Source organism: Lepus europaeus, chromosome 18 (genome assembly GCF_033115175.1).
Source record: "Lepus europaeus isolate LE1 chromosome 18, mLepTim1.pri, whole genome shotgun sequence".
Classification (NCBI taxonomy): Eukaryota; Metazoa; Chordata; class Mammalia; order Lagomorpha; family Leporidae; genus Lepus; species Lepus europaeus.
Window position 1 is genome coordinate 49,580,186 of NC_084844.1, and position 23,962 is coordinate 49,604,147.

The following is a 23,962-nucleotide window of genomic DNA, read 5'->3' on the forward strand; positions in this document are numbered from 1 at the left end:
ACGTTAAACAGTCGGCCGTTGTCCTGACCTCAGGGACAGCCGACGTCCATGTTCCTTTTTTCTGTTTATTGTTTGAAAGGTCTATCTTGTCGAAAGGCAGAGTGACGGAGAGAGGGTGGGTGAGAGGGAGAGACGGAGATCTTCCATCTGCTGGTTCACTCCCCACATGACCCTAACAGCCAGGGCTGGGTCAGGCCCACACCAGGAGCCGGCAGCTCCATCCTGGCCTTGCACATGGGCGGCAGGGCCCCAGGCACTTTCTCAGGTGCACGAACAGGAAGCTGGATTCGAAGCCGATCAGCCAGGATTGCAACTGGCGCTCCGCTATGGGATGCCGGTGTTACAAGTGCTGCACCATGACGCTGGCCCCTGGGGTGCCTCCCCTAGCCTCCCTCACCCCGACTGTTGTTTGTTGCAAAGCTGGGGACACCTGCAGAGGAAGGTGGCCTGGGGTCTGCTGGGGGAAATACCAGTGGCTCCTATTTTAAACTTTTATTTGAGAGCAGAGAGCGAGCCCTGGGGCGGGGGGCACAGGTGTCACAGGGCTGCCGGCCGGCCCCCGTTCATGAGCTCACAGTCGGTGAGCTGCTGTGTGGCTGCTGTGGGCTCTCTGTGCAGATGCACCTGCTGGTGTCTCCTTTCCCGATGCGCGAGGCCTCTGTGGCTCCAGGCCTCCAGGGAGGAAGCGGGCGTGATTCTGCTCCAAGGGGACCCAGCAGAGAGTCCGTGGGGCTGCTGCTGCCTTTTCGGGGGGCCCCTGAGACGCGGGTTCGTTCATCTGCGCCAAGAGTTGCCTGGGTGTGAACCCCAAGCTCGCTCGCGGGAATCACCCATGTTGCAAAGTCCAGGCGAGGCTTCCCACCCCTGTGGTGCCTGTGGGTCCTGCTGGGGCCCTGGGGCTCTCATTCTGCAGGCATGGGGACTGCCTGACCCTCCAGGAGATGGAGGCAAAGGCTCTGGTTGGGGTGGGAGGAGGTGCGGAAGGCGAGCATTTCCCAGCTGCGGGGCCCTTTTCCGTGGCCTCTTTCCCCCTGTGTGTTTGTCTTCTTCCTGTGGGGGCTGGGCTGTGGTCCGCAGTGCCCACTTGCTGTCTGAGCGAGGCTCCAGTACTTGCAAGGTGCATCTTATACATCCCACTCCAGAGCAAGATACCAAAGCTGTTGGGTTTATGCAAAAAAAAAAAAAAAAAAAAATCCGACAAAAGCCCTTGTGTGTTTCTGCCTCGGCTCGCTCTGTGCCGCCTCGGGCTCAGGGAGGATTAGAGACCTCACGGATGCTTCTCGAGACAGGCCACGTGGTCTCCAGGGAGGCCCAGCTCAGCTCAGCTGGCCCTGGGGGACTCACAGAGGTGGCAGTGGTTGGAAAGGGGCTCATGGGATGGACGGTGACATTGGGGGGTTCTGCCATGGCCAGGAGGCACCCCGGGACCCTCCCTGCCGGGACCCCGGTGACTGTTGGCGAGAGGGCAAAGGACAGCCAGACCCTCAGCCGTGCTGGGGGCAGCTCGCCTTGCTGAGGACAGGGGGCGCGTGGGCAGCGACCTTGGCTTTTGTCTCAAGAGCGGCGTGGTGCGTGGGTAATGAGAAGGGAGGAAGCTCATGATTTGTGCCTTCCCAAGGCTGTGATTAAACAAAAATAGCCTCCATTCTCCAGCGGCAGAGGCAGCCTGGGAGCTGGGTGGCACCCCGGTCCCGACGCTGGGGCTGGCAGGGGGCCGGGAGCACACACAGCGGGAGGGGGCCTGCCTCAAAGTTGCTCGCTCTCAAGATGTCACAGAAACAGCCGCGGGCTCGCCAGCCCGGGCCAAATCCAGACTCCACGGGCACCCAGCCCGAACAGGGCCATGCCAGCCACATGAGCACCAGGGAAGGAACTGATGGCCTGACAACAGGTCCTGGGGGCCCCCCCACGGGGCTCCCCACCTGCCAGGAGAGCCATAGACCCCGGCCAGGCTGCTCTAGAACTCGCAGAGTTCTGGATTCCAGGTCCCCTGGGGGCTTTCTAGAAATCTGCTTCCCAGCGGATGATGTGCCCTGGGGTGTGTGCATCCTGGCGTTGTCACTTCCAAACATTTCCCAAAAATGTTGTGGGAGGTACAGGAGAGGGGTAAGGCTTGCTCTCAAGGGGCCCACAGTCTAGTGGGGAAACCAACAAGCCATCTCACAGCAATAGGTGTGCTGAGGGATTACCTTCTCTACGTAGAGAGATCTGGGAAGGTGTCCCAGAGGTGGTGACAACTGAGCAGGGTTTTGCAGGACGCGTAGGAGTTCCCCAGTCTTCAAGAGACAGAAGAACTTACCAGGCATCGGTGTCAGCATGAAAAGAGGCAAGAAGAGTTATGCCTTGTGGGAGAGCAGTCAGTGGCCTCCGTCACTGTGGCGGGAGAGCCTGTTTATCAGCAGAGCAGAGCTGTGTGGGGGAGAAACAGGCAGGGCGGGCTTGAGGCTGATCTCTGCTCCTCCGCTGAGGCCCCTGCTAAGGCTGCGGGTCCCTGCCTGTCCGTGAGCGCTGCCTGGGCCAGAATCTCCCCCAGCAGCCTGGGTCTCCCCACCTGCTGGCTTCCCTTGCACTGAGAGGTGATGCTGTGCCCCCATCTGTGTGGGCCACAGGGGAGGGCTGAGGGCTGGCGAGGACAGCCCTGCCCAGTCTCTGGCCCCTGGCTCCCATCCGCACCTGGGCATCCGGCGTGTGGCGTGGACCCCACCGGCGCTGGCTGCAGGCAGATCCAGGGTGTGGGCGTTCCTGGGTCTGGGCCATCAGCGGGGCTGCAGGGCCGGCCCCCTCCTCCAGGAGGCAGCAGGACCCTCAGCCTTCCCTGCGACTTATTTATAGCCCGGCTATGGTAATTTGTGGCGATCACAGCGTCTAATCCTGTAAGCACATTGCAAGCCGGCAGCCAGCACAGCCGGGCCGGGAGCCTGCCAAGGCTCAGGCAAGGATCCGGCGGCGCGGCAGGGACTGGGCAGGCAGTGATGCCCCCGCTGGACTGTGGCTGCGTCTTGTCAGCTGTGGCCCCAGCCCCGTGCCCCCAGGGTCCCCTGAGGATAGCCATGTTGATGATGATGTGGACCTCGGCCTAGGACACTGAGTATGCGCGCTGCCCTTCCTAAGCCCGGGGCGGGGATGGCCTCATGCAGAGGGCGCTGCACTCTGAGGTCGGGACTGTTAGTGTCCCACTCCCCGGACCAGGACACTGAGGCACAGATGCCACGAGCCAAGGATTAACCTCGGGCTCCAAAGTCCAGGAGCTGGGCCAATCCAAAGCCAGGAGCTTCCTCCAGGTCTCCCACATGGGTGCTGAGGCCCAAGGAATTGGGCCATCTTCCACTGCTCTCCCAGGCCACAGCAGAGAGCTGGATTGGAAGTGGAACAGCCGGGACTCGAACCGGCGCCCACATGGGATGAGGGCACTGCAGGTGGTGGCTTTACCTGCTATGCCAGAGCACCGGCCCCCAGTCCATGGTTTCAAACAGACACCTCCCTGCCCCAGAAGTGAAGGGTTGTGCCAGGCTCCATCCCTGTGTGTGTCCCCCGCTCTACCCACGCCCCTTCCCACTCTCAGCCGTAGAGACCCCACGTGTGGCTGTGTCTTGGGGAAGCCCCTCTTAGCATCTGCTCTTCTGTCCCAGAAAGAGGGGTCGGGGCAGTGAGACGGACCGGAGCCTTCCCGGGCTGTGGGCCTGCTGGTCCTCACTGGAAGCTGCGCCGGTGGGAAGGACAGGGCAGCGCTGGGCCGAACGCAGTCCTCTGTGGGACGGGGTGGGGGCCTCCCTGGCTTCTCGCGCCAGCTCCGTCCCTCAGCCTTACTCGCTGTGAGGCCTAGAGCCAGCGACCGGGGCTCGTCTGCCCCGGTGTGGGCCTCTGTGAAACGGAGCTAAATAACAAGAGCATCCAGGCCCCGAGGGAGCCGGTGAGGACTCTAGGGAGAGGGCGTCAGTAAACCAGGAAGGTCCTGGCACGTAGTAAGTGCTCAGTTAACCCGAGTCATCGCTGTCATCTTGTACTGTGCTGGGGTCCTGAGGCCCCGGCTGGGGTTCCCTCCTGCAGAGCCCAGGGCCAAGTCTTCCATGTGTAGGGAATCAGGCAGGGCAGGCCGAGCTGCTGGAAGGAGCGCGAGTTCCTGGGCAGAGCCAGGCCTCTCATCGAATTTTCCCCTCTTCTTAAAAGCCCAGCACCAGCCGGCGCCCTGGCTCAACAGGCTAATCCTCCACCTGCGGTGCCGGCACACCGGGTTCTAGTCCCGGTCGGGGTGCCGGATTCTGTCCCGGTTGCTCCTCTTCCAGGCCAGCTCTCTGCTGTGGCCCGGCCATAGTGGCCATCTGAGGGGTGAACCAATGGAAAACGAAGACCTTTCTCTCTGTCTCTCTCTAACTCTGCCTGTCCAAAAAAATAAATAAAAAGCCCAGCACCTCCGTCATCCAGGAAACGATTTCCTACCCATGTGAGTAGCGTGGAGCCCTCACGGCGGTTCCTGGTGGCCCAGGGGTGAATCTGTGAGGACGGCTTCTCCGCGGAGCTCCCAGTGGGGCGCCCTCCCCGGTGCTGGCAGTGGCTCAGAGGGTGGTGACATAGGTTGGCCACAGTTGCCCCCAGAGCCGCTGGGAAGGACCCTCCCCAGATGGGACTCCCAGGGGGAACGGCAGGGTCACAGGGGCGTGTGAAGAGGGAAGGGATCACCCTGGTCTGCAGCAGGCTTTTTTTGGAGATGAGTGAGCTCCCCGTCAGTGGAAGCAAACAAGCCGCACACACAGGAAGTCACGGCTGGCTCATGAGGGAGGAAGGAGAGGGGGTGAGGGTGGATGGAGGGGAAGACAGACTCATTGGGGTGGGCGTGGCTGTTGGATGGAATTGAGGTCTCTCTGCACCTGGAGTCTAAGGTGCTGGCACCAAAGTGTGAGCCCACAGGTGGCCGTCTCCCCTGCGAAGCCCTGCTCTGAACCTCTCAGGCCTCACGGGCTGATGGTCTCTGGGCAGCTCCCGCGGGCAAAATGCAGATCAGCGACCCCGGCTGTGCTCCCATAAACCTTTATCACAGCTGGGGGCTGGTGGGCTGTGCTTCCCTCACCCCCGTGTTAGAGAAGTGAGAGTTCAGGGAGGGCTTCCTGGAAGAGGTGTCAGGCCCAGGCAGCTGACAGGAGTAAACACGGCATTTCTGGCAGTGGCTGGCATCAGCCCAGAGCTCGTGGCTGATGCTGCCTTCTCCGCGGCGCCCTGCCTTGCTGTCTCCCTGGTAGCTTCCACCAGATGTTTTCTGGAACAGTGTTTTCCCAGCTGTGCTAGTCAGGGGTCTCTGGCGTTACAGAGAGAGATGGACAAGGACCTTTGTTACGGGACTTGCTCTCACACCTGTGCAGGCTGCCGTCTGCCCGCTGAGCGCCCAGGGAAGCCAGCAGTATAGATCCAGGCCAGGTCCAAAGACCTGGCAACCAGAGGAGCCGGCAGTGTGGACCTCGGGCTGTCTGAAGGTCTGGGAACCGGAAGTGCTGATGTCCCAGGCAGGAAGAGGGGCCGGGCTGGTGTCGTGATGCAGTGGGTTAAGGCCCCATGTACGATGCTGGCATCCTATATAGGCACTGGCTCAAGTTTGACTGCTCCTCTTCTCCTTTTTTTTTAAAGGTTTGTTTATTTGAAAGGCAGAGTTATAGAGAAGCAAAGGCAGAGAGAGAGAGAGAGACACACACACAAAAGTCTTCCATCCACTGGTTCACTCCCCAGATGGCTGCAACAGCCGGAGCTGTGCCGATCTTATGCCAGGAGACAGGAGCTTCTTCTGGGTCTCCCAAGTAGGTGCAAGGGCCCAAGCACTTGGGCCATCTTCTACTGCTTTCCCAGGCCATAGCAGAGAACTGGATGGAAGTGGAGCAGCCGGGACTTGAACCGCTGCCCATACACTACACCACAGCACTGGCCCCTGCTCTGCTTCTGATCCAGCTCTCTGCTATGGCCTGGGAAGGCAGCAGAGGATGGCCCGAGTACTTGGGCCCTTGCACCCATGTGGGAGACCTGGATGGAGTTCCTGGCTCATGGCTTTGGCCTGGACCAGCCCTGGTTGTTGTGGCTATTTGGGGAGTGAACCAGCAGATGGAAGATCTCTCTGTCTTTCGCTATCCCTCTGCCTTTCAAATAAATAAAAAAGGAAAACGAAAAGGAGACTGGTGATTCTGCTTCTTGTTCGTTCTGTCTGTGTCCTTAGTAGATGGGGAAATGACTGTCCACATTGGTAAGGGTGGGACAACCTTTATTTTTTTGCAAAAAGTAATTAATTTATTTGGAAAGCAGAGAGAGAGAGAGAGAGAGAGAGAGAAAGAGATCTCTTCACACACCCCTGTGACCCTGCCGTTCCCCCTGGGAGTCCCATCTGGGGAGGGTCATTCCCAGCGGCTCTGGGGGCAACTGTGGCCAACCTATGTCACCACCCCCTGAGCCACTGCCAGCACTGGGGAAGGTGCCCCACTGGGAGCTCCGCGGAGAAGCCGTCCTCACAGATGCGTCCCTGGGCCACCAGGAACCGCCGTGAGGGCTCCACGCTACTCACATGGGCAGGAAATCGTTTCCTGGATGACGGAGGTGCTGGGCTTTTTATTTATTTTTTTGGACAGGCAGAGTTAGAGAGAGACAGAGAGAAAGGTCTTCGTTTTCCATTGGTTCACCCCTCAGATGGCCACTATGGCCGGGCCACAGCAGAGAGCTGGCCTGGAAGAGGAGCAACCGGGACAGAATCCGGCACCCCGACCGGGACTAGAACCCGGTGTGCCGGCACCGCAGGTGGAGGATTAGCCTAGTGAGCCGCAGCGCTGGCCGGTGCTGGGCTTTTAAGAGGAGGGGAAAATCCGATGAGAGGCCTGGCTCTGCCCAGGAACTCGCGCTCCTTCCAGCAGCTCGGCCTGCCCTGCCTGATTCCCTACACATGGAAGACTTGGCCCTGGGCTCTGCAGGAGGGGCCCCCAGCCCGGGCCTCAGGACCCCAGCACAGTACAAGATGACAGCAAGTCATCTTGTACATTTGGCAAGTGCACTTGCCAAATGGCTGCAGCAGCCAGGGTTGGGCCAGGCTGAAACCAGAAGCCAGGGGCTCCGTCCGGGTCTCCCACGAGGGTGGCAGGGCTGAGTTCTTGGGCCATCATCTGGTGCTTCCCAGGTGCCTCAGCGGGGAGCGGGATGGGAAGTGGAGTGGCTGGCACTGGAGCATCTCCGCCGGGCTGTGCCCCACGCTGGTTCCAGGGTGGCCCTTCTTCACTCGCCTACTGATGCCACGCTACCCCTCCCGGAAGCCCCTTGCAGGCACGCCTCAGCTGGGCATCCCGAGCTCAGCGAAGGTGACGAGGAGTGAACCATCACCCAGCTGACCTTGGGGGCTCAACCTGCAATTGCAGAGGTCGTCACCAGCTCGCACGGCCGCTGCTGCCCTTGGCGAGGGACAGCAGGGCAGCTCTTCCCTCCGACACCCCTCCTTACTGCACGGTCAGCTTCCCCCTGGCCTGCCTCTGCTCCACTTCTTTCCCTTGGGAGGAGAGAGAGTTCTGTGCAGTGTGGCGTTCAGAGGCAGGGGACTGGCCGGGTTGACTCGCCCGAGCTCCAGACTGGAATCGGGGCCCTGGGCGTGGGTGGCCGCCGCTGTAAGGGAAGTTCTGTCCCCGTGCAGGAGAGCTGTACCGGGTTTCCTTGAGAAGGCAGAAGTTCCCAGCCCAGGGCAGCATCGAGATCCACGAGGACAGCGAGGTGAGCCGGGCTTGCGAGGGCCCCGCTCTGTCGCTGGGATTCGGGATGAGCCCCTGGCTGCCTGGCCCCTCTGTGGTCCTGGGCATGTGCCCGGCCTCCAGGCTCCCCTGAGACATCTACCGAGGCTCTGACCCTCCTGGGAGCCCACGCCCCTCACTCGGAATGCACTGGTGGCTCTGCCCTCCGGGGCAGTGGTGGGAGCTGAGCAGGCCGGGCACAGCACCTGCTTCCCTGGCTGCAGTCCCACCCATCCCCCGCCACCTACCCGTCTCTGTCCCCACCGCTGTCCCCCGCAGGAAGGCTGCCCGCAGCGCTCCTGCAGGACCCACGTGCTCCTGCTGGTGCTGCATGGCGGCAACATCCTGGACACGGGCGCCGGGGACCCCGCGTGCAAGGCGGCCGACATCCGCACCTTCGGCTCCGTGCTGGAGAAGGTCACGCGCGCCCACTTCCCCGCGGCCCTGGGCCACATCCTCATCAAGCTCGTGCCCTGCCCGGCCATCTGCTCCGAGGCCTTCTCGCTCGTCTCTAAGTGAGTCCCGCCCGGCTGGTGGGGGAGGGGCACCTGGGGGGCAGGTGGGTGCCCGCCAAGGCCTCTGTAGCCCATCACAGCTCCCGGCCCAGCAGGGCCGTCCCTGGTGGAGTCTGCCCAGAGCTGGGTGGTGCCGGGTCCCGTCCCTTAGTAGCTTAGATCCACTTCCTGTGCTCGCTGGCCCAGAGACGGAAACGGAGGCACTGAGGGGTTCAGCATTTTCCCCCGGGGCCACCCAGTGAATGGAGCCAGGGGGGAAAGCGGGTCATAGGCTTACAGCCCGGGAGGACCCTGTGCCACAGGGAGAGGGCCAGGGAAGCCTCCCTAGAGGAGGCGGCTTCTGAGTGCATAACACGGTGAAGTGTGTGGCCTCTTACTGGCTTGGATTAGAGACCCAGAGGAAACTGTTTCACCTCTCCTTGCCTCAGTTTCCTCATCTATAAAATGGGGGTGATAACAGTGAGGAGCAGCTCTGGAGCTGGGGTGAGGCCCCTGCACGCTGGCGTGCATGGAAAGTAGAGCGTGTGGGGACGCCCCGCCTGGGACTGGCATCGGCGGCCTCCGGCACCGCTCGCTGGCGTCTCCCTGTCAGTGAGGAGGAGGGTAGGATGTCAAAGGCAGCCCCTGGCGACCACTCGGTGCCTCGGGGGACAGACCAAGAGAGCAGGGGCTCCTCCAGGGCCTAGGTCCCACCCCCAGCTACCCGGTGCCCGGTATGTGGAGCCGGCTGGACACACTGGCTCCTCATCACCGACCTGTGTCACAAGGGCCCCACTCGCTGGGCCGGGAAGCTGGAAGCCGGCAGCCCTGCGAGTTGGGGAAGGGAGGAAGGTCCTTGCCCCCCGGCCTCTCCCCCAGCACAACTCTGCCAAAGCTCATCCGAGGCCGAGCCTGGGAGAGAGGCTGGGCTGTGTGGGCAGCTCCCAGGGCCCCCAGAGAGTGGGAGCTGGTGCTGTCCATCAGATGCGACGCTGAGGAGCAGCCCCCTCTCTGCCCGCACCAGGTGGGTGATCTGTGTCCCCGGGACCCCCGCCGGGCAGCGCTCAGAGCTAGAAGGCGGGAAGGGGCTTAGGTCAGTAGCTCGCGTCCCAGATCCCTGGTGGGGATGTCCGGCAGCGCCCCCCGCCCCCTGCAGAGGCCCAGGCAGGAGGGGGCGGAGCCCAGAGCAGGCGGCCATCTGCTGAGCGGATGGCGGAGCCCAGATGCTTCCCGGAGTTAACCGTGCTGCTTCAAAATCAGTCTCAGGACCCCCCTCCCTCGCCACCCCCCCACCCCGACCCCTATGCCCTCTGACCTCCAGAGCTGGGTCACACCTGTCTCTGGGAAGACAGATGGCCGGGCCACTTGAGGGAACGGTGACCAGGAGCTTACCCGACCCCCAGGCAGCCCCCGGCCAGGCCCATCAATCAGCCACCATCACTACTGGGAAGGAGTGTGTTCCCAGCCAATTAAAATCTCTCTGGCTCCGGCTGAAGCTGTTTCCTCCAATTTGAGCTCTTTTGAGATGAGGAACGGCAGGTGGGGCCGGCCCTGCACCCCGTGGGGATTCTGCCGCATGCCCCAGATCTGTAGGGTCCCCGACCCTGGGCCCTATGTCACCCTTGGACTATGGGGGATGGGCAGGCTCTGGGCCTGGGCTGGGGGGACCTCGCTCGGCAGTGCCTCTGGGACAGAAGCCCCAGGGGACAGAACCAAGACAGGTGGAGGAGGCAGGATGGGCCCCTGGGGGTCTCATGGATCCGAGCTGCCCGCGGAGGGCGGGAGGGAGGGACTTCCTGGTGGGAAGGCAGGGAGTGAGGGGTGCCTCTGCAAAGTCCACAGGAGCCCCAGGGATGAGCACGTGGGTGGACACGCCCTCCTAGCCCTCTCCGTGGTCACAGATGTCCCCCAGAGCTGGGGGGAGCCCCACACAGTGAACATGGCATGGGCGCACAGCCTCTGAGCTGTGATCACCTCGGGATCCCCATGCCTGGCAGGCAAGCCCATCTCCTCCAGGAAGTCTGCCGTGAGGACAGGCCCCTACCCTGACCGCTGCCAACTGGCTCCTCAGTTGCTTCTGTCCCCCACAGTTGGGGTGTCCTTGGGGGCACGCAGAACAGGGCAAGAGGACATTGCTCTTGCAGGAGACCCCAGGACTGGACACTGGGGACTCAGTACAGGCTCGGGTCCCTGCCCCCACTGCCGCCTGGGCTCTGACACACACAGCTCCTTCCCAGGATTCCTCTAGGGTCCCTGGGGCCGAGGACCCCATGCTTGGCCAGCAGGTGCTGTCTTCTGCCCGGTCCTCAGCCCCAACCCTGCCCTCTGGCCTGGTCCCAGCTGGGCTTACCCTGGGCCCCTGTCTGCAGCCTGAACCCCTACAGCCACGACGAGGGCTGCCTCAGCCACAGCCAGGACCATGTCCCTCTGGCCGCCCTGCCCCTGTTGGCCATCTCCTCCCCGCAGTACCAGGATGCTGTCGCCACGGTCATCGAGCGAGCTAACCAGGTGTACACGGAGTTCCTCAGGTCCGCTGACGGCGTTGGCTTCAGTGGGCAGGTAGGACGGCCGCCCGGCCCGGCCTGGCCTGCGCTGGGACAGAGGCTGGGCCCTGCCCTGGGGGGACCCACACGGACCGTTCTGGAACCGGAGCATCTGAGATCGCAGGAGGCTTTCGAGTTCTTGGGGTGTGCCCTCATTTTATAGGTAGGAAAACAGAGGCCAACGATTGGAGTGTTCATTTGGAGCCCATGCTGGTCCCTGGCTTGAGCTGGATGGCCGGCTTAGGCTGGCCCCCCGGGGCCTAGGTTAACCTTTGACCCCCTGGAGGAGCACCCCCCCCCCAAATAGTGCCTCTGTGGACAGGTCCTTCCCTGGTCTCTGGCTGGATGGGTACCCTGTGCTCTGGCTGGATGGGTAGGGGGGGTCGGCGCGGGGGGGGGGGGGGCAGGCCTGCAGCCCCAGCTCTGCTTCTTCCAGGTGTGTCTCATTGGGGACTGTGTGGGTGGCCTCCTGGCCTTCGACGCCATCTGCTACAGCGCGGGGCCCTCGGGGGACAGCCCCGGCAGCAGCAGCCGTAAGGGGAGCATCAGCAGCACGCAGGTGCGGCGGGAGGCGGGGACGGGGTCTGTGTCCCTGGGAGCCCGCCCCTTGTCCCCCCCCCCGGGGGGGGGGCGGGAATTGGTGCTGTCCTTCATGTTGGCACCAGGACATGCGCGCAGGGACTCCTCCTGGAGTATAGCGGGAGAATGAGGCTAGCAGGAGGCTGTCCCACCGGCCGTCTGTCTTTGGGGCTATAGGAGGCAGCCCGTTCGGCGGCTTCCGCATGCCTTTTGGCGGAAGGGGCTGTGCTGGCCTGGGCCAGGGGCTGGGCCCGGGGTCTTGGTAACGGCCGGGCCCCCGTCTCTGCCCGGCCCCGCAGGACGCCCTGGGGGCGGTGGACGAGGACTGCAGCCTGGCCGGCAGCAAACGGCGCAGCAAGAGCAACATTGACCTGTCCAGCGGGGTGGAGGCCGCCGAGCCCAAGAGGCCGCTGCCGCGGAAGCAGAGCGACTCCTCCACCTACGACTGCGAGGCCATCACCCAGCACCACGCCTTCCTCTCCAGGTGACCGGCCAGAGCGGAGAGCACGTGGGCGCAGTCATCGCGAGGCCCTTCCCTGCGAGGCCTGCCCTGCACGGAGACCTGGGGGCCTGCTTCCCTGTCCCTGCTCTGGCTGGCTGGCGGGGCGGCAAGTCTGGGGCCAGCCGCTCCACCTCTCTGAGCCCCCACTTCCCCTTCTGCCCAGCCTGCTTCACGGAGGGGATTGGGCGAACTAGCAGAGGCGGGGTGGGCTGGGAGCCGACCCAGCCGTGTGCTTCTCATTCCTGGGAAGGTGTGGGAAGGCCGTGCGGCCTGTTGTGGGGGACCCAGGGCCCGCCTTCTGGTCTCTGGTCCCCAGTGTGGTGGGTAGGCGAGGCGGGCCCCAGCTGGTGCGCCAGCCTGGGGTAAATGGCTCAGTTCACGCAGGGTACAAAGGAGGACTGAGCGGAGACACGGGGTCAGGAGTACTCTGTCTGCCTCAGTTGCCCCCTAACCCCGTCTCTCTCGCCCACATGTTGAGTCCATGCAATCCGGGCAGCATTTGGAAAACAGGTCGTCCCACCACGCGGGGAGAACCACTGCGAGCGCTTTAGGCTGCTTTCTCTCCATATCTATTTGGCATATCGTTCTACTTAAATCCCAAACCTTTTGTAGTGTGATCTTTTCTCCACATAATTAAAATACTTGGCACATATCCTTGATGGCAATATACTTTATTGAGGGAATAGTCCACAGTGTACTGAGTATCCGTGCCTGGACACTCCGGCTTGCACAGTGGGCATCTTTGGGTGCAAGCATTAGCATATTTCTTAGGGTCACAGTAGCCTCTCCATCTCCCTATCCGTGACTCCATTTTCTAGGCTGTCAGTTACCTGTGGTCAGCTGTGTTCAGAAAAGATCAAATGGAAAATTCCGGAAACAGTTCCCAAGTTTTAAGTCTGAGTGGCACTGTTCCAGGGACGGCAGCCACCGTAGGAGCAGCAGGGTCGCGGGGCTTGTGTTCGGCTAATGCTGATTTTGTTTCCTGGTGGGCCCAGTGCACAGGGCGGTGATGCCAGGGAAGTGTTCCGTGGGAAAGGGAATGTCCTCACTTCATCCGGGTCTAGGTGTGTAGGAAGAAGCCGTGTGTGCAGTCCAAGGCTGGATGGGGTCACTGTTTCCGGCACCTGCTGAGGCTGCTGGAACCGAGCTTCTGTCTTTGGTTCCCACCGATAGATTCCTGGGAGCAGACGACCAGATCGAAGATGTCGCGCATTTGCGCTTTCTCTTCTCACAGATTCCCCTTTGGGAGAGCAGCTCCACGCGAGGCAGGGTTGCGGGCGGAAAGATCTCAGCATTTCTGGTACATCCTTGAAAATTCCTTTAGGGCAGCGCCACATTGGCAGAGCACCAGGAAAGGGAAGGCGTTGGGACAGATGGCTGTTTGTTTGTCAATTAAATGGTTGGCATCAAGGGGGGGGCTGCTGTGTGTGCAGTGTGTGTTGTTCAGCGCCAGCATCACCGTCCTCCCCGGGAGGTGCTCGCCCTGCAGCGCGAGCTGTTTTTGGAGCAGTGGGCCCCTGGCAGGGGGCTGGCTGGACTCCCAGGCATCTCCTGTCTTTCTCCCCAAGTTCTGCCCCACCTGCCAGCTGGGGGCGGGGCAACCACGCTTCCTGCCCCTGCATCTGTGTCTGCGGGTTGCCTGGAACCCGAGTCGTGGCTGAAGCCCTCATCCTGGCACAACCGACACGGGCCAGCGGGGCTGCGGTTTGACCCGGCTGGGCTTCTCCAGGAGCCAGTGCAGGGGTTTTCCGCGTGCCCAAGCCCACAGCAGCAGGACAGGGCGGGCCTGCCAGCGAGGGGACGCCTGGGAGCTCTCAGGTGCTCAGCCTGTGGTTTGCAAATAAAGTTGTTCAGCGAGACAGCTGCGCGTGTTTAAGTGTCGCCTCAGCGGCTTTCTCACCACGGTGGCGCAGGCGGGGGGTGTGTGTGACAGAGTCCGCACGGCCCACGCAGGCTAAAATATTTACTCAGTGGCCCTGCGCAGGAAGAGCAGGCTGGCTCTGGGCTGGGCCTCGGCGGCTGGTGCTGAGGCTGTCGCCCGCTCGCATGGGGGGGCTCTGATCGGGCCCTCCCTGAGCTGCCGGCCCTGCCTCTACCTCCCGCAGCATCCACTCCAGTGTGCTGAAAGACGAGGCCGAGCTCCCCGCCACCAGGGGGCCCCCGCTGCCCGAGGTCAGCCTGGGCCGCTTCGACTTCGACGTGTCCGACTTCTTCCTCTTCGGCTCGCCCCTGGGCCTGGTCCTGGCCATGCGGAGGACGGTGCTGCCCGGGCTGGACGGTGAGTGCGACCTGGGCCATGACCTGAGATGCCGTCCTCACTGGACCACCACAGCAGGGCCTTGAGATGGGGCTGGGGAGGGTCGTGGAATTTGGGGGAAGGGGAAGGGTGGGGGAGGGGAGAGAACATGGGGAAGAGCCGGAGGGGCAGTTTCCCCAGGTAGGGTGCAGGTGAGGCAGCTTCCAGTGGATTTCGTGGTAGATGTCCCTGGCCGGTGTGCAGTCCCACTGTCCGGCAGCCGTGGCCCATGGGATGGGCAGCCACAAATACCCTGCTGCACCCCACCCCTTCTCCCCCGGGGTGTCCTGGCAGCCCCACTGTCAGCCCCCCACATGCACCCAAGCCCACCTCAGAGCCTGTGCTTGTGCATTGCCTGTAGCCTGGTCCTGTGGCTGTGAGATAAAGGGGTTCCAGCCACGACTCAGGAGGGAGCTCAGACCGCCCCGGACTGGAGGACCCCGGGACATCAGTGGATCAGTGCTTGTGGCCCAGGCTCACTGACAACCTATGGAGCAGGTGGAGGGGTGGGGCCTGTGGTTGGAACGGAAGAGCAGAGTCAGACCCACAGCTGCCCTCCATCTCCTGAGCTGGAGGGACCAGGGCCTCAGTGGAGACACCTGCTGGCCAATGAGAGAAGTGCGGGGCCAGCTCTGGCAAACCCGGATCCCTAGCTAGCCCTGGCAGTTGGACTTGAGGGCAGGATAGGGGTGTCCTGGGGGCCTGAGAAAGGGGCCGCTGCCCCGATCAGAAGACCCCAGGTCGGCTTCCCTGAGCAGGTGGGAACTGAGGGAAAGCTGGAAGAACTGAAAGGAGTCTAACAGTGGAAATGGTAGAAGGTGGGCTTTGTGGAGCCCCGCACCAAGGAGGGAGGGCGGCGGCCTGCCTGGGGGGCTGCCGGCGTGCGGGGCGGGGAGCTTGCCACAAGCTGGGGTGTGCAGTGGACAGTCCGGGACTTGGAGGCAGAGCCCTGGCCCTGTACCAGCAGCGACCCCAGGCGGGCCAAAGCCTGGACACCCAGGGGAACATGCGGTAGCAGGGAGCCATGGGAGGTTCCTGAGCAGAGGCGTGGGCTGCTCAAAGCTGCAGTCTGCGGAGGTGTCTAGGGCCCTGGCACGTGCTGGACGAGGGCTGTGACAAGGCCCCCAGCCCCGTGTCCTCCTCACTCTCCAGGTTTCCAGGTGCGGCCCGCCTGTAGCCAGGTCTACAGCTTCTTCCACTGCGCAGACCCGTCCGCCTCGCGGCTGGAGCCGCTGCTGGAGCCCAAGTTCCACCTGGTACCCCCCGTCAGTGTGCCCCGCTACCAGAGGTTCCCCCTGGGCGACGGACAGTCCCTCCTCCTCGGTCAGTTCTGGGGCGGCTGGGCCCAGCCGGGGGACCCTCCCACTCGCACCCCCCTCCCCAGCCTACCCTCTCTGGCCCCGGCCTCTCCAGCCTGTCAGTTAGGAGGGGATGCATCCGAGCAGGGTCTGTGTGCCCCTGGAGGAGAGAATGGGCAGGGGGCTGATGCCTCTGCCCACAGAGTGGCCCGCCTGAGCCAAGCACCTGGCCTGCAGGCCACATCTCGGGCCTCGGACACCCATCCAGGGTCTGCCCCTCAACAGGTTCCACCCCCGCCAAGCTCCTGGGACTGGGGCTGGCATCTGACCCTCAGGCTGTCAGAGTTGATGGCAAGTCCAGGGACCCATGCCCAGGGCTACTCCCAAGTGCCCATCCTGGGTCCTGGAGGGGGCAGGGTAGGGAATGTATCATCCTGGTGGGCTTCATGGAAGAGGTGGCCTTTGGCCAGGGCCTGGACAGGGGACCTGCGTTTGGATGGGTGGAGAAGAGCTGGGGGTGCAGGGGGCAGCCGGGCGAAGGCAGGTGACTTGGGGGCAGGGTCAGGTAGGGTGAGCTGGGCATGGGCCAGGAGTGTTCCCAAGAGGAGGCCATCAAGGGCAGTCAGGGGCTTGGAGGGCAGAGCCTGGCTGCGTACCCCAGTGAGGAGGTACCCAGGCCTGCTCGGAAGTTGGGGCTTGGGGAAGAGTTTGGTTGCATCCCCCCATGACCTCGGCTGTGGTTTCCAGGCAATCTCACGGTCTGTCCTGACAGCTCTGCTGGGGGTGGGGTGATGGCAGGGCCCCCGGCACACACCTGTGCAGCTCACAACCTGGAGGAGGTGACGGAGTGACAGCCTGCTGTGGCAGAGGGGCCCCTGCGGGCCCCAGGCCGGGCCAGCAGATGCTCAGGCTGCCTGCTGGGCAGGGGACCGAGCAGCCCAGCCTCCTGCCCGGCTCTGCTGGGGAGGCGCTCCCTGCCCTGACCTTGCAATTCCCCCTCCAGCTGATGCCCTGCACACCCACAGCCCCCTCTTCCTGGAGGGCAGCTCCCAGGACGGCCCGCCGCTTCTGGAAGGGCCCGCGTCGCCCCCTCAGGCCCTGAGGTTCCAGCGCCCGGGAAGGCGGCCGAGCGAGGACAGCTCCCAGAGCGACAGCTCCGCGTCCTCCGACAGCCTGGCACCCGTGGGTGCCTCCCGCAGTGAGTGAGCTCCTTCTGGGGCCCGGCCTGCACAGGAGGGAGAGGGGCTTCTCCCGGGAGCCGCTGCTGGGCGCAGGAGGCTGGCAGGCCAGGGAGTCCCAAGTGACAGGCAGTGGCTTTGGTCTTGAATAGAGCCCTGACCTCTCACCCCAGCGGGCCAAGACTGATCTTTGACCTCAACCAGAGCCCTGACCTCTGACCCTGGACTGGGCTCTGACCTCTGACCCCATCCAGAGGCCCCCGGGGAATCCCTAGGGGCAGCAGCCATGGGGTGAGATGCCTGCGGGTCTGGCTCGCGTCCTGGGGCAACAGAGGTGGTGGTGGGCGAGGGCAGTGCTTGGGGGAGGCAGGAGTCCAGTCCCCAGAGCTTGGGTGCTGCAGCCCCCAGCTGAAGCCCCAGTGGCCCATCCGCGTTTGGCCCTGGCTCACCTCCCTCTGGCCCCGCAGTCACGGCCGCGTGGTGGGGCACCAAGAGGATCGACTACGCGCTGTACTGCCCCGATGCCCTTACCGCCTTCCCCACGGTGGCCTTGCCACACCTCTTCCACGCCAGCTACTGGGAGTCCACCGACGTGGTGGCCTTCATCCTGCGCCAGGTACAGCTGCCGCCTCCCTGGGCCTCGCCTGCTGGGCACGGGGCCTTAACTCTGAGAGTGTGGCGTGGGAGCACTTGCACAGGGTGGCAGCGTGGTCAGAGACAGGGCTGTAGACAGAGCAGGGGCTTCTTGTGGCTGACCGGATGGCACCTTCTAGAACACGGGCTAGAAACTGCAGGTCCGCCCCGGTGTTTCACCTAGAGCCATGCGGAAGCCTGCTGGGCTGGGGGGGGGGGGGAGGGGGCAGGCAAGGCAGTGGAGATGAGGCCCGGCTGCGTCTTTGGGGAGTGTGGGTGTCGGAACTGGGGGTGCGGTGGGCACAGCAGAGGCGCCGGGGTTCTAGGGAGAGTGTTTTTAACAAAGAGTCTAATCAGTCTGGCAGACCGGGAGGGAGTGTTGCCAGAGGGGGCGGGGCTGGGACCTGGGCTCTGGCCGGCCCTGGGTAGGGGTCACCTGGAGACACGAGGGAAGGCAGAGGACGGGCACAGAGGCAAGTGGCCGCCAGGTTCAGGCCTGGAGGGCACGAGTGCCCTGGCCCAGCTGTCAGGATGGGCAGCAGGGAAACAGGTCCAAGGGTCCCCCAGCCTCCTGAGGGTTCTGGGCCGCGAGAGAACTGGCCCTGATGGGCAGGCCGGGAGGGCCCTGACGCGGAGCCCTGCTCGCTGCCGGCCAGGTGATGCGCTATGAGAGCGTGAGTGTCAAGGAGAGCGCTGGTCTGGACCCCGCGGCCCTGAGCCCCGCCAACCCCCGGGAGAAGTGGCTTCGCAGGCGGACCCAGGTCAAGCTACGGGTACGTGCACACGGGGGCTTCCACAGGCCACACAGGCACTGCAGGGACCCTGAGTGGGCGGGATCCAGGCCCTGGGGCTGGTGAGGGGGTGAGGAGGAGGTGCCTGGCTCCTGTGACATGGACAGGACCCAAAAACAGTCCTGCCCACAGCCCTGGGGCTCTCGGGCTGACTCACCGGCGAGCACGGCTGGGCACGATCGTGGCCGTGATGGAGGGAGGCACAGAGTGGGACAAAGATGGAAAGAAGGATCGTCAGGGCAGGATACACAGCGCTTGGGGTATTGAAGGATAAGTAGGAGTTCTGGATGCATAGATCCGTGTATTCACTCAGCGAACTGCCATCAGGGTGCAGCTTGCCAGGAAGGTGCAGACGCAGCCACGGCTGTGGGGCCCCTCTGGTCTGGCAGGAGGATTGGACGGGGATGCTCGGGATGATCCTAAAAGGTGGGAGGGTGAGCACTGTTTCAGGAGCCAGCTCTGTTTTGGTGCACGCGTTTACCAGGCTCTGTTTGCACACCGTATAATTCAGCCGTGTGAGGAGTGCTGCCCGGTGGGTTTCCGGGCCGTCACCCTCGTGGGCAGCATCACCACGATGCACGTGAGAAGGTTAACATCACCTCCACACAGACAGCCCAGACCCTTCCACTCCTGCCCCACTGCCTGCATCTCCCCGCCTGGGCTCTCAGCCGCCAGCCCCTGCCCCCAGTCTCCAGAGACCTCGCACGCGTGAGCAAACTCGGGGAGCTCGGGGTCTTTTGTCACCAGCGACCCTGGCTTAGCACGGGGTTTTCACGGCACACCCAGGGTTGAGACAGCTGTCGGCACCTCGTGCGTTTTCACAGCTAAACACCGTTCCTTTGCGTGGCTGCAGCACGCGGGCTTTGCCCACTCGTCAGCTGGTGGACGTCTGGGCCGTGCCGCGTTGGGGGCTGATATGAACATGAACATGCACGTGGTGTTCAGCCCTCTCCGGCGTGTCCTAGAGTGGAGCTGGTGGAGCAAGCGGCAGCTGTGTGTTTAGTCATTCGGGGGACTGCTAGGTTGTGCTCCACAGCGGCTGCGCCATTTTGCACCCCTCCAGCCCTGTGCGAGGGTCCTGAGCCTCCCCACCCCCCAGCGACTCCTGTCAGTGCCCGCCTCTCCCACTCCTGATGTCCTAGTGAATGTGGCCCCGTGTCTCACCGTGGGTTTGATTTGCATTTCCCTGCTGACCTGTGACAGTGAGCATCTTCTCACTACCTCTGTGAATGAGCCCGTCCATCCCCAGCATTCCTGCAGGGGCACCTGCTTCCCCCACCTGCCCGGGGGGGTCTCCAGGGCATGGCTGGTTGCTCTCAGGGATGGGAGATGAGGAAGTGGCAGCCGTTGAGTCCGGTCATGAGGATGGGCTGGAGTGGGGGTGCAGAGGCCGGTGCTGGCACACCAGGGGCAGGACCCAGCCTGAGCAAAAGCCTGGAGGCCCAGCAGAGCCCGGCCCAGAGGCTGCAGGAGGCAGACAGCGGATAGGAGACCTGAGGGGTCGCTCAGGTGCTGAGCCCCTTCTCCATGGGGCTCTGGGTGGGCTGAGGGTGCTCTCACCACTCTGCCTTAGAAACACGGAGGGGCTGTGATGGGGCCCAGGGGAGAGGTGGCGTGGGGGTGGGGGCACCGGGGGGTGGCCTGTACCCTTCAGGAAGGGTCTTGAGGTTGCAAGACCTGGGCTGGGGCCCTGTGGGAATGGGGCAAAGAAGGAGGAAGCAGATTGGCCACTGATGGTGGTGGAGCCGCCGCCAGATCCACAAGCCTTCCTTATATTGTTCTGCCTACTCCAGTGCATTTGAAATTTCCCACCCCTCCTCCCCCCAGAAGAAAAAGAGATGGAGAGATGGGTGGTTAATGACTGCAGGTGTTCGAGTCCCTGCTGCTCTACTTCCCATCCAGCTAATGGCCTGGGAAAGCATTGGAAGATGGCCCAAGGACTTGGGCCCCTGCACCCATGTGGGAGACCCAGATGGAGTTCTGGGCTCCTGGCTTTGGCCTGGCCCAGGCCTGGCTGTTGCGGGCATTTGGGGAATGAACCAGCAGATGGGGCGGGCGCCGCGGCTCAATAGGCTAATCCTCCGCCTTGCGGCGCTGGCACACCGGGTTCTAGTCCCGGTCGGGGCGCCGGACTCTATCCCGGTTGCCCCTCTTCCAGGCCAGCTCTCTGCTGTGGCCCGGGAGTGCAGTGGAGGATGGCCCAAGTGCTTGGGCCCTGCACCCCATGGGAGACCAGGAGAAGCACCTGGCTCCTGGCTTCGGATCAGCGCGGCCGTGGCGGCCATTGGAGGGTGAACCAACGGCAAAGAAAGACCTTTCTCTCTGTCTCTCTCTCTCTCACTGTCCACTCTGCCTGTCAAAACAAACAAACAAACAAACAAACAAAAAAAAACACAGCAGATGGAAGCTCTCTCTGTGTCACTCTGCCTTTCAAATAAATAAATAAACAAATTATTATTTTAAAAAAATCTTCAACGATAAAGCAAGGTCAAAGCTTCCTTGCAAAAGCAGGGCTGGTTTCTTCCTGTCCCTCCAGAACGTCACTGCCAATCACCGGGCCAATGACGTCATTGCTGCGGAAGACGGCCCCCAGGTCCTGGTGGGGCGGTTCATGTATGGGCCTCTGGACATGGTGGCGCTGACCGGAGAGAAGGTACCAGGGCTGGCCATGCCCTCCTCACCCGGTGCACTTGCAGCAGGCGCCCCTGGCTTCCCCTTGGTACCGCGTGCGCGGTGGGGTGAGGGTTCCAGGGAGAACGAGCAGTAGGGGATGAGCTTGGAGCACGTGAGGACGCATGAGAAGCCAGTGTGGCTGCAGCGGAGAGAGGGAGTGGTGGGTGACTGGAGCCAGGGCGAGTCTCGAAGGAACCTCAGCCCCAGGCCGAGCCCCTCTGCCTCCCTTCCCCGCCGGCAGGTGGACATCCTGGTGATGGCAGAGCCGTCCTCGGGCCGCTGGGTACACTTGGACACGGAGATCACCAACAGCAGTGGCCGCATCACGTACAGCGTGCCGCGGCCCCGACGCCTGGGGGTCGGAGTGTACCCGGTGAAGATGGTGGTCAGGTAAGACCCGGGTGGGGGCGGGGGTGGGTCCTCATGCTGGGTGCTTCAAACAGGCCCGTCCAGCACCCCGGGTCCCCAGCCCCGTTTGCGCGGAGAGGAAGACGGAGGAGGTCGCCCACTCTCCCTGGCCCTGAGCCCCGGCGGAGCGCCTACGGAGAGCGGGGGGCGGAGCTCTGACTGCGGGCAGGCGAGGGGCGGAGCTCTGACTCGACAGTGGGGCGGAGCTCTGACCGCAGGTGGGGCCTCGCAGGGGCGACCAGAGCTGTGCCATGAGCTACCTCACGGTGCTGCCCCGGGGCATGGAATGCGTGGTGTTCAGCATCGACGGCTCCTTCGCCGCCAGCGTGTCCATCATGGGAAGTGACCCCAAGGTGCGGCCAGGGGCAGTGGACGTGGTCCGGTGAGTGCTGCCTCCCCCGACTCGTGCCTCCACCCTCAGAGTCCAGGGGGGAAATCCAGTCACGGGCGTGAGGGGCTGCAAGCCGGGACTGCAGGTGGTAGAGCCCCAGAGTGGACACGGGGCAGGCATGCTGACCCCACTATGCCCACTGCCCCTGAGGGAACTGGCCTTGGCCAGCCTGCGCCCTTTGGGGCCAGGTGGCTTGTTGCCATGACAACAAGCCCCTCCTGAGTTAGCACCACGCCCCTAGCAGGGAGGGAAGGCTCTGGTCCTTCCTCCCATGGGCTTCTGGGCACCCTGTGGAGCTCTCCGACCCTCGACAGAGTGGGGAGCTGCAGGTTGCACACACTGATCCCTAGGCCCAGCTGTCCACTAACCAGAGTCGCTGGGGGTGGGGTGCCTGCACCTGCGCATCACCCAAGACCTCCCCTCATCCTTCCGCTCACGGTCTAGAAATCCTCAGTCCATGGTAGCCAATTGGTGGTGAGTGCCACAGAGCACCCAGACAGGTCTGGGCTCATCTGACAGCTTCTTTTTAAGACATTTATTTATTTGAGAGGCAGAGTGACACAGAAGGGGAGAGACAGAGAGAGATCAATCTTCCCATCCACTGGTTCACTCCCCAAATGTCTGCAACAGTTGGATTGGGCCAAGAGCTTCAGCTGGGTCTCCCACGCAGGTGCAGGGGTCCAAGCACTCACGCCACCTGCCGCTGCTTTCCCAGGCCATTAGTAGGGAGCTGGAGGGGAAGTAGAGTGACTGGGACAAACTGGTGCTCCTATGGGTCATTTGACATCTTGTTGTGAAGTCACCCCAGCGCTGTGTCTCACTGTGCTGCAAGAGCACCGAGAAAACAGGCTGGTTCTGCTTGGGTGCAGGGAAGGCTTCCTGGAAGAGGGGGCCTTGAAAGATGGGTGAGTAGGAGGAGATGGAGCCTCAGAGGCTGTGTAGGGGAAGGGTCTGCAGTGGAATAACGCAGGGCTGGGGGGGGGGCAACAGTGCTCTGTGTGTCTGAGGAGTTGCAATATACGGGGCAGGGGGAGAGCCTGGGGACTCCACCCCGTGGCCCTGGGGAGCCAGGGCTGCTTCCAGGCAGAGGAGTGAGGGGTGTAGGGTTGCGATGTGTGGCGACCACCACGGAAACAGCAGCAGGGGTAGAAATAAAGCCAACCACACTGAGCACACCATGGGCCAGCCCTGTGGGATAGCCCCATTTTACAGATGGGAAAACAAATCCTGGGGTAGGGTAAGTAAGGTGCCCAAGGCTGCAGGGTCTGGGCTGGAGGACACAAGGGATGGGGCCAAGCCTAGGAGAGGAAGTGGGGTCGTGCTGGGAGTTTGCTGCAGCAGCTAAGATGCCACGTGGGATGCCGGCATCACGGACCGAGTGACTGGGTGTGAGTCCCGGCTCGGCTGCAGAGTCCAGCTTCCTGCTACAGCAGACCCTGGCAGGCGGCAGGTGATGGCTCAAGTGCTTGGGTCCCTGGCACCCACGTGGGAGATCCTGACTCAGGTTTGGGCTCCTGGCTTTGGCCTGGCCCAGCGCTGCCTGTTGCAGGCATTTGGAGAGTCAATCAGCAGAGGGAAAAACTATCAGTCTGTCTTTCAAATACATATAAATAAAATTTTTTAAAAATGGGGCTAAAGTGAGAAACTTGGAGTAGAGAGCCGGTCCTGGTGGAACTGAAAGGGTGTTCTGAGGATGTGGAGGTGGAGGAGGGGAAGAGGAGGAGGAGGAGGGGAGGGGGAGGACCCCAAGGCCGTCTGAGTCTGGTTCCAGGTGGTGGCGTCCCTTAGGAGGGACGCGAGGTGGCACGTGGGGAGGCTGGGCAGGCGCGGGGCCTGCGGTGCCATTCAGAGGACAGGCCGGGGCGTGGATCTGCGGGCTGCCCCTGCCTCCCTAGCGCTCCTCAGAGCAGCCTTTATGGCTGCTCAGGAGGGCAGCGGCCAGGGCATCGGGACAGGCAGGCAGGCAGCGGGCCGTCTGCGCGGGGCCGGGCCGGACCCTCCACCGCCTGTCGCCCAGACACTGGCAGGACCTGGGCTACATGATCCTGTACATCACGGGGCGGCCGGACATGCAGAAGCAGCGGGTGGTGTCGTGGCTGTCCCAGCACAACTTCCCACAGGGCATGATCTTCTTCTCGGACGGGCTGGTGCATGACCCGCTGCGGCAGAAGGCGCTCTTCCTGCGCAACCTCATGCAGGAGGTGAGTGCGGCTGCGGGCCACGCCCACGCGGGGCGGGGCCTCCCTGGGGGCGCTCATTGGCGGGGGAGGCCTAAGCCACGCCCTTTCACACGGCGCCCCGCCCCCCGCCGACACCTGCTATTGGGGGTCTTGGGAGCAGGTGAACGCGGCTGTCACGCGGTCATTTAGCGGCGCTGCGAGGTAGGTGTTACTATGTTCATTGCCCTCACCTGAGTCTCGCCATGTGCCTATTCACTCAC

The 23,962-nt window shown here is 63.1% G+C and overlaps 1 protein-coding gene across 1 annotated transcript in view; it reads left to right on the plus strand.

Annotated features, from left to right (window-relative positions):
* PITPNM3 (PITPNM family member 3) overlaps positions 1-23,962 on the plus strand; it is an 82,015-nt gene that overhangs the window by 53,883 nt on the left and 4,170 nt on the right. The window contains exons 5-18 of the mRNA XM_062216332.1: positions 7,643-7,719; positions 8,016-8,251; positions 10,600-10,789; positions 11,210-11,332; positions 11,652-11,836; positions 13,960-14,132; positions 15,303-15,473; positions 16,452-16,646; positions 17,094-17,242; positions 17,916-18,032; positions 20,587-20,703; positions 20,965-21,113; positions 21,364-21,513; positions 23,540-23,723. Coding sequence (XP_062072316.1) covers positions 7,643-7,719; positions 8,016-8,251; positions 10,600-10,789; positions 11,210-11,332; positions 11,652-11,836; positions 13,960-14,132; positions 15,303-15,473; positions 16,452-16,646; positions 17,094-17,242; positions 17,916-18,032; positions 20,587-20,703; positions 20,965-21,113; positions 21,364-21,513; positions 23,540-23,723 — 2,216 coding nt within the window. The remainder of the gene's footprint in view (positions 1-7,642; positions 7,720-8,015; positions 8,252-10,599; positions 10,790-11,209; positions 11,333-11,651; positions 11,837-13,959; positions 14,133-15,302; positions 15,474-16,451; positions 16,647-17,093; positions 17,243-17,915; positions 18,033-20,586; positions 20,704-20,964; positions 21,114-21,363; positions 21,514-23,539; positions 23,724-23,962) is intronic.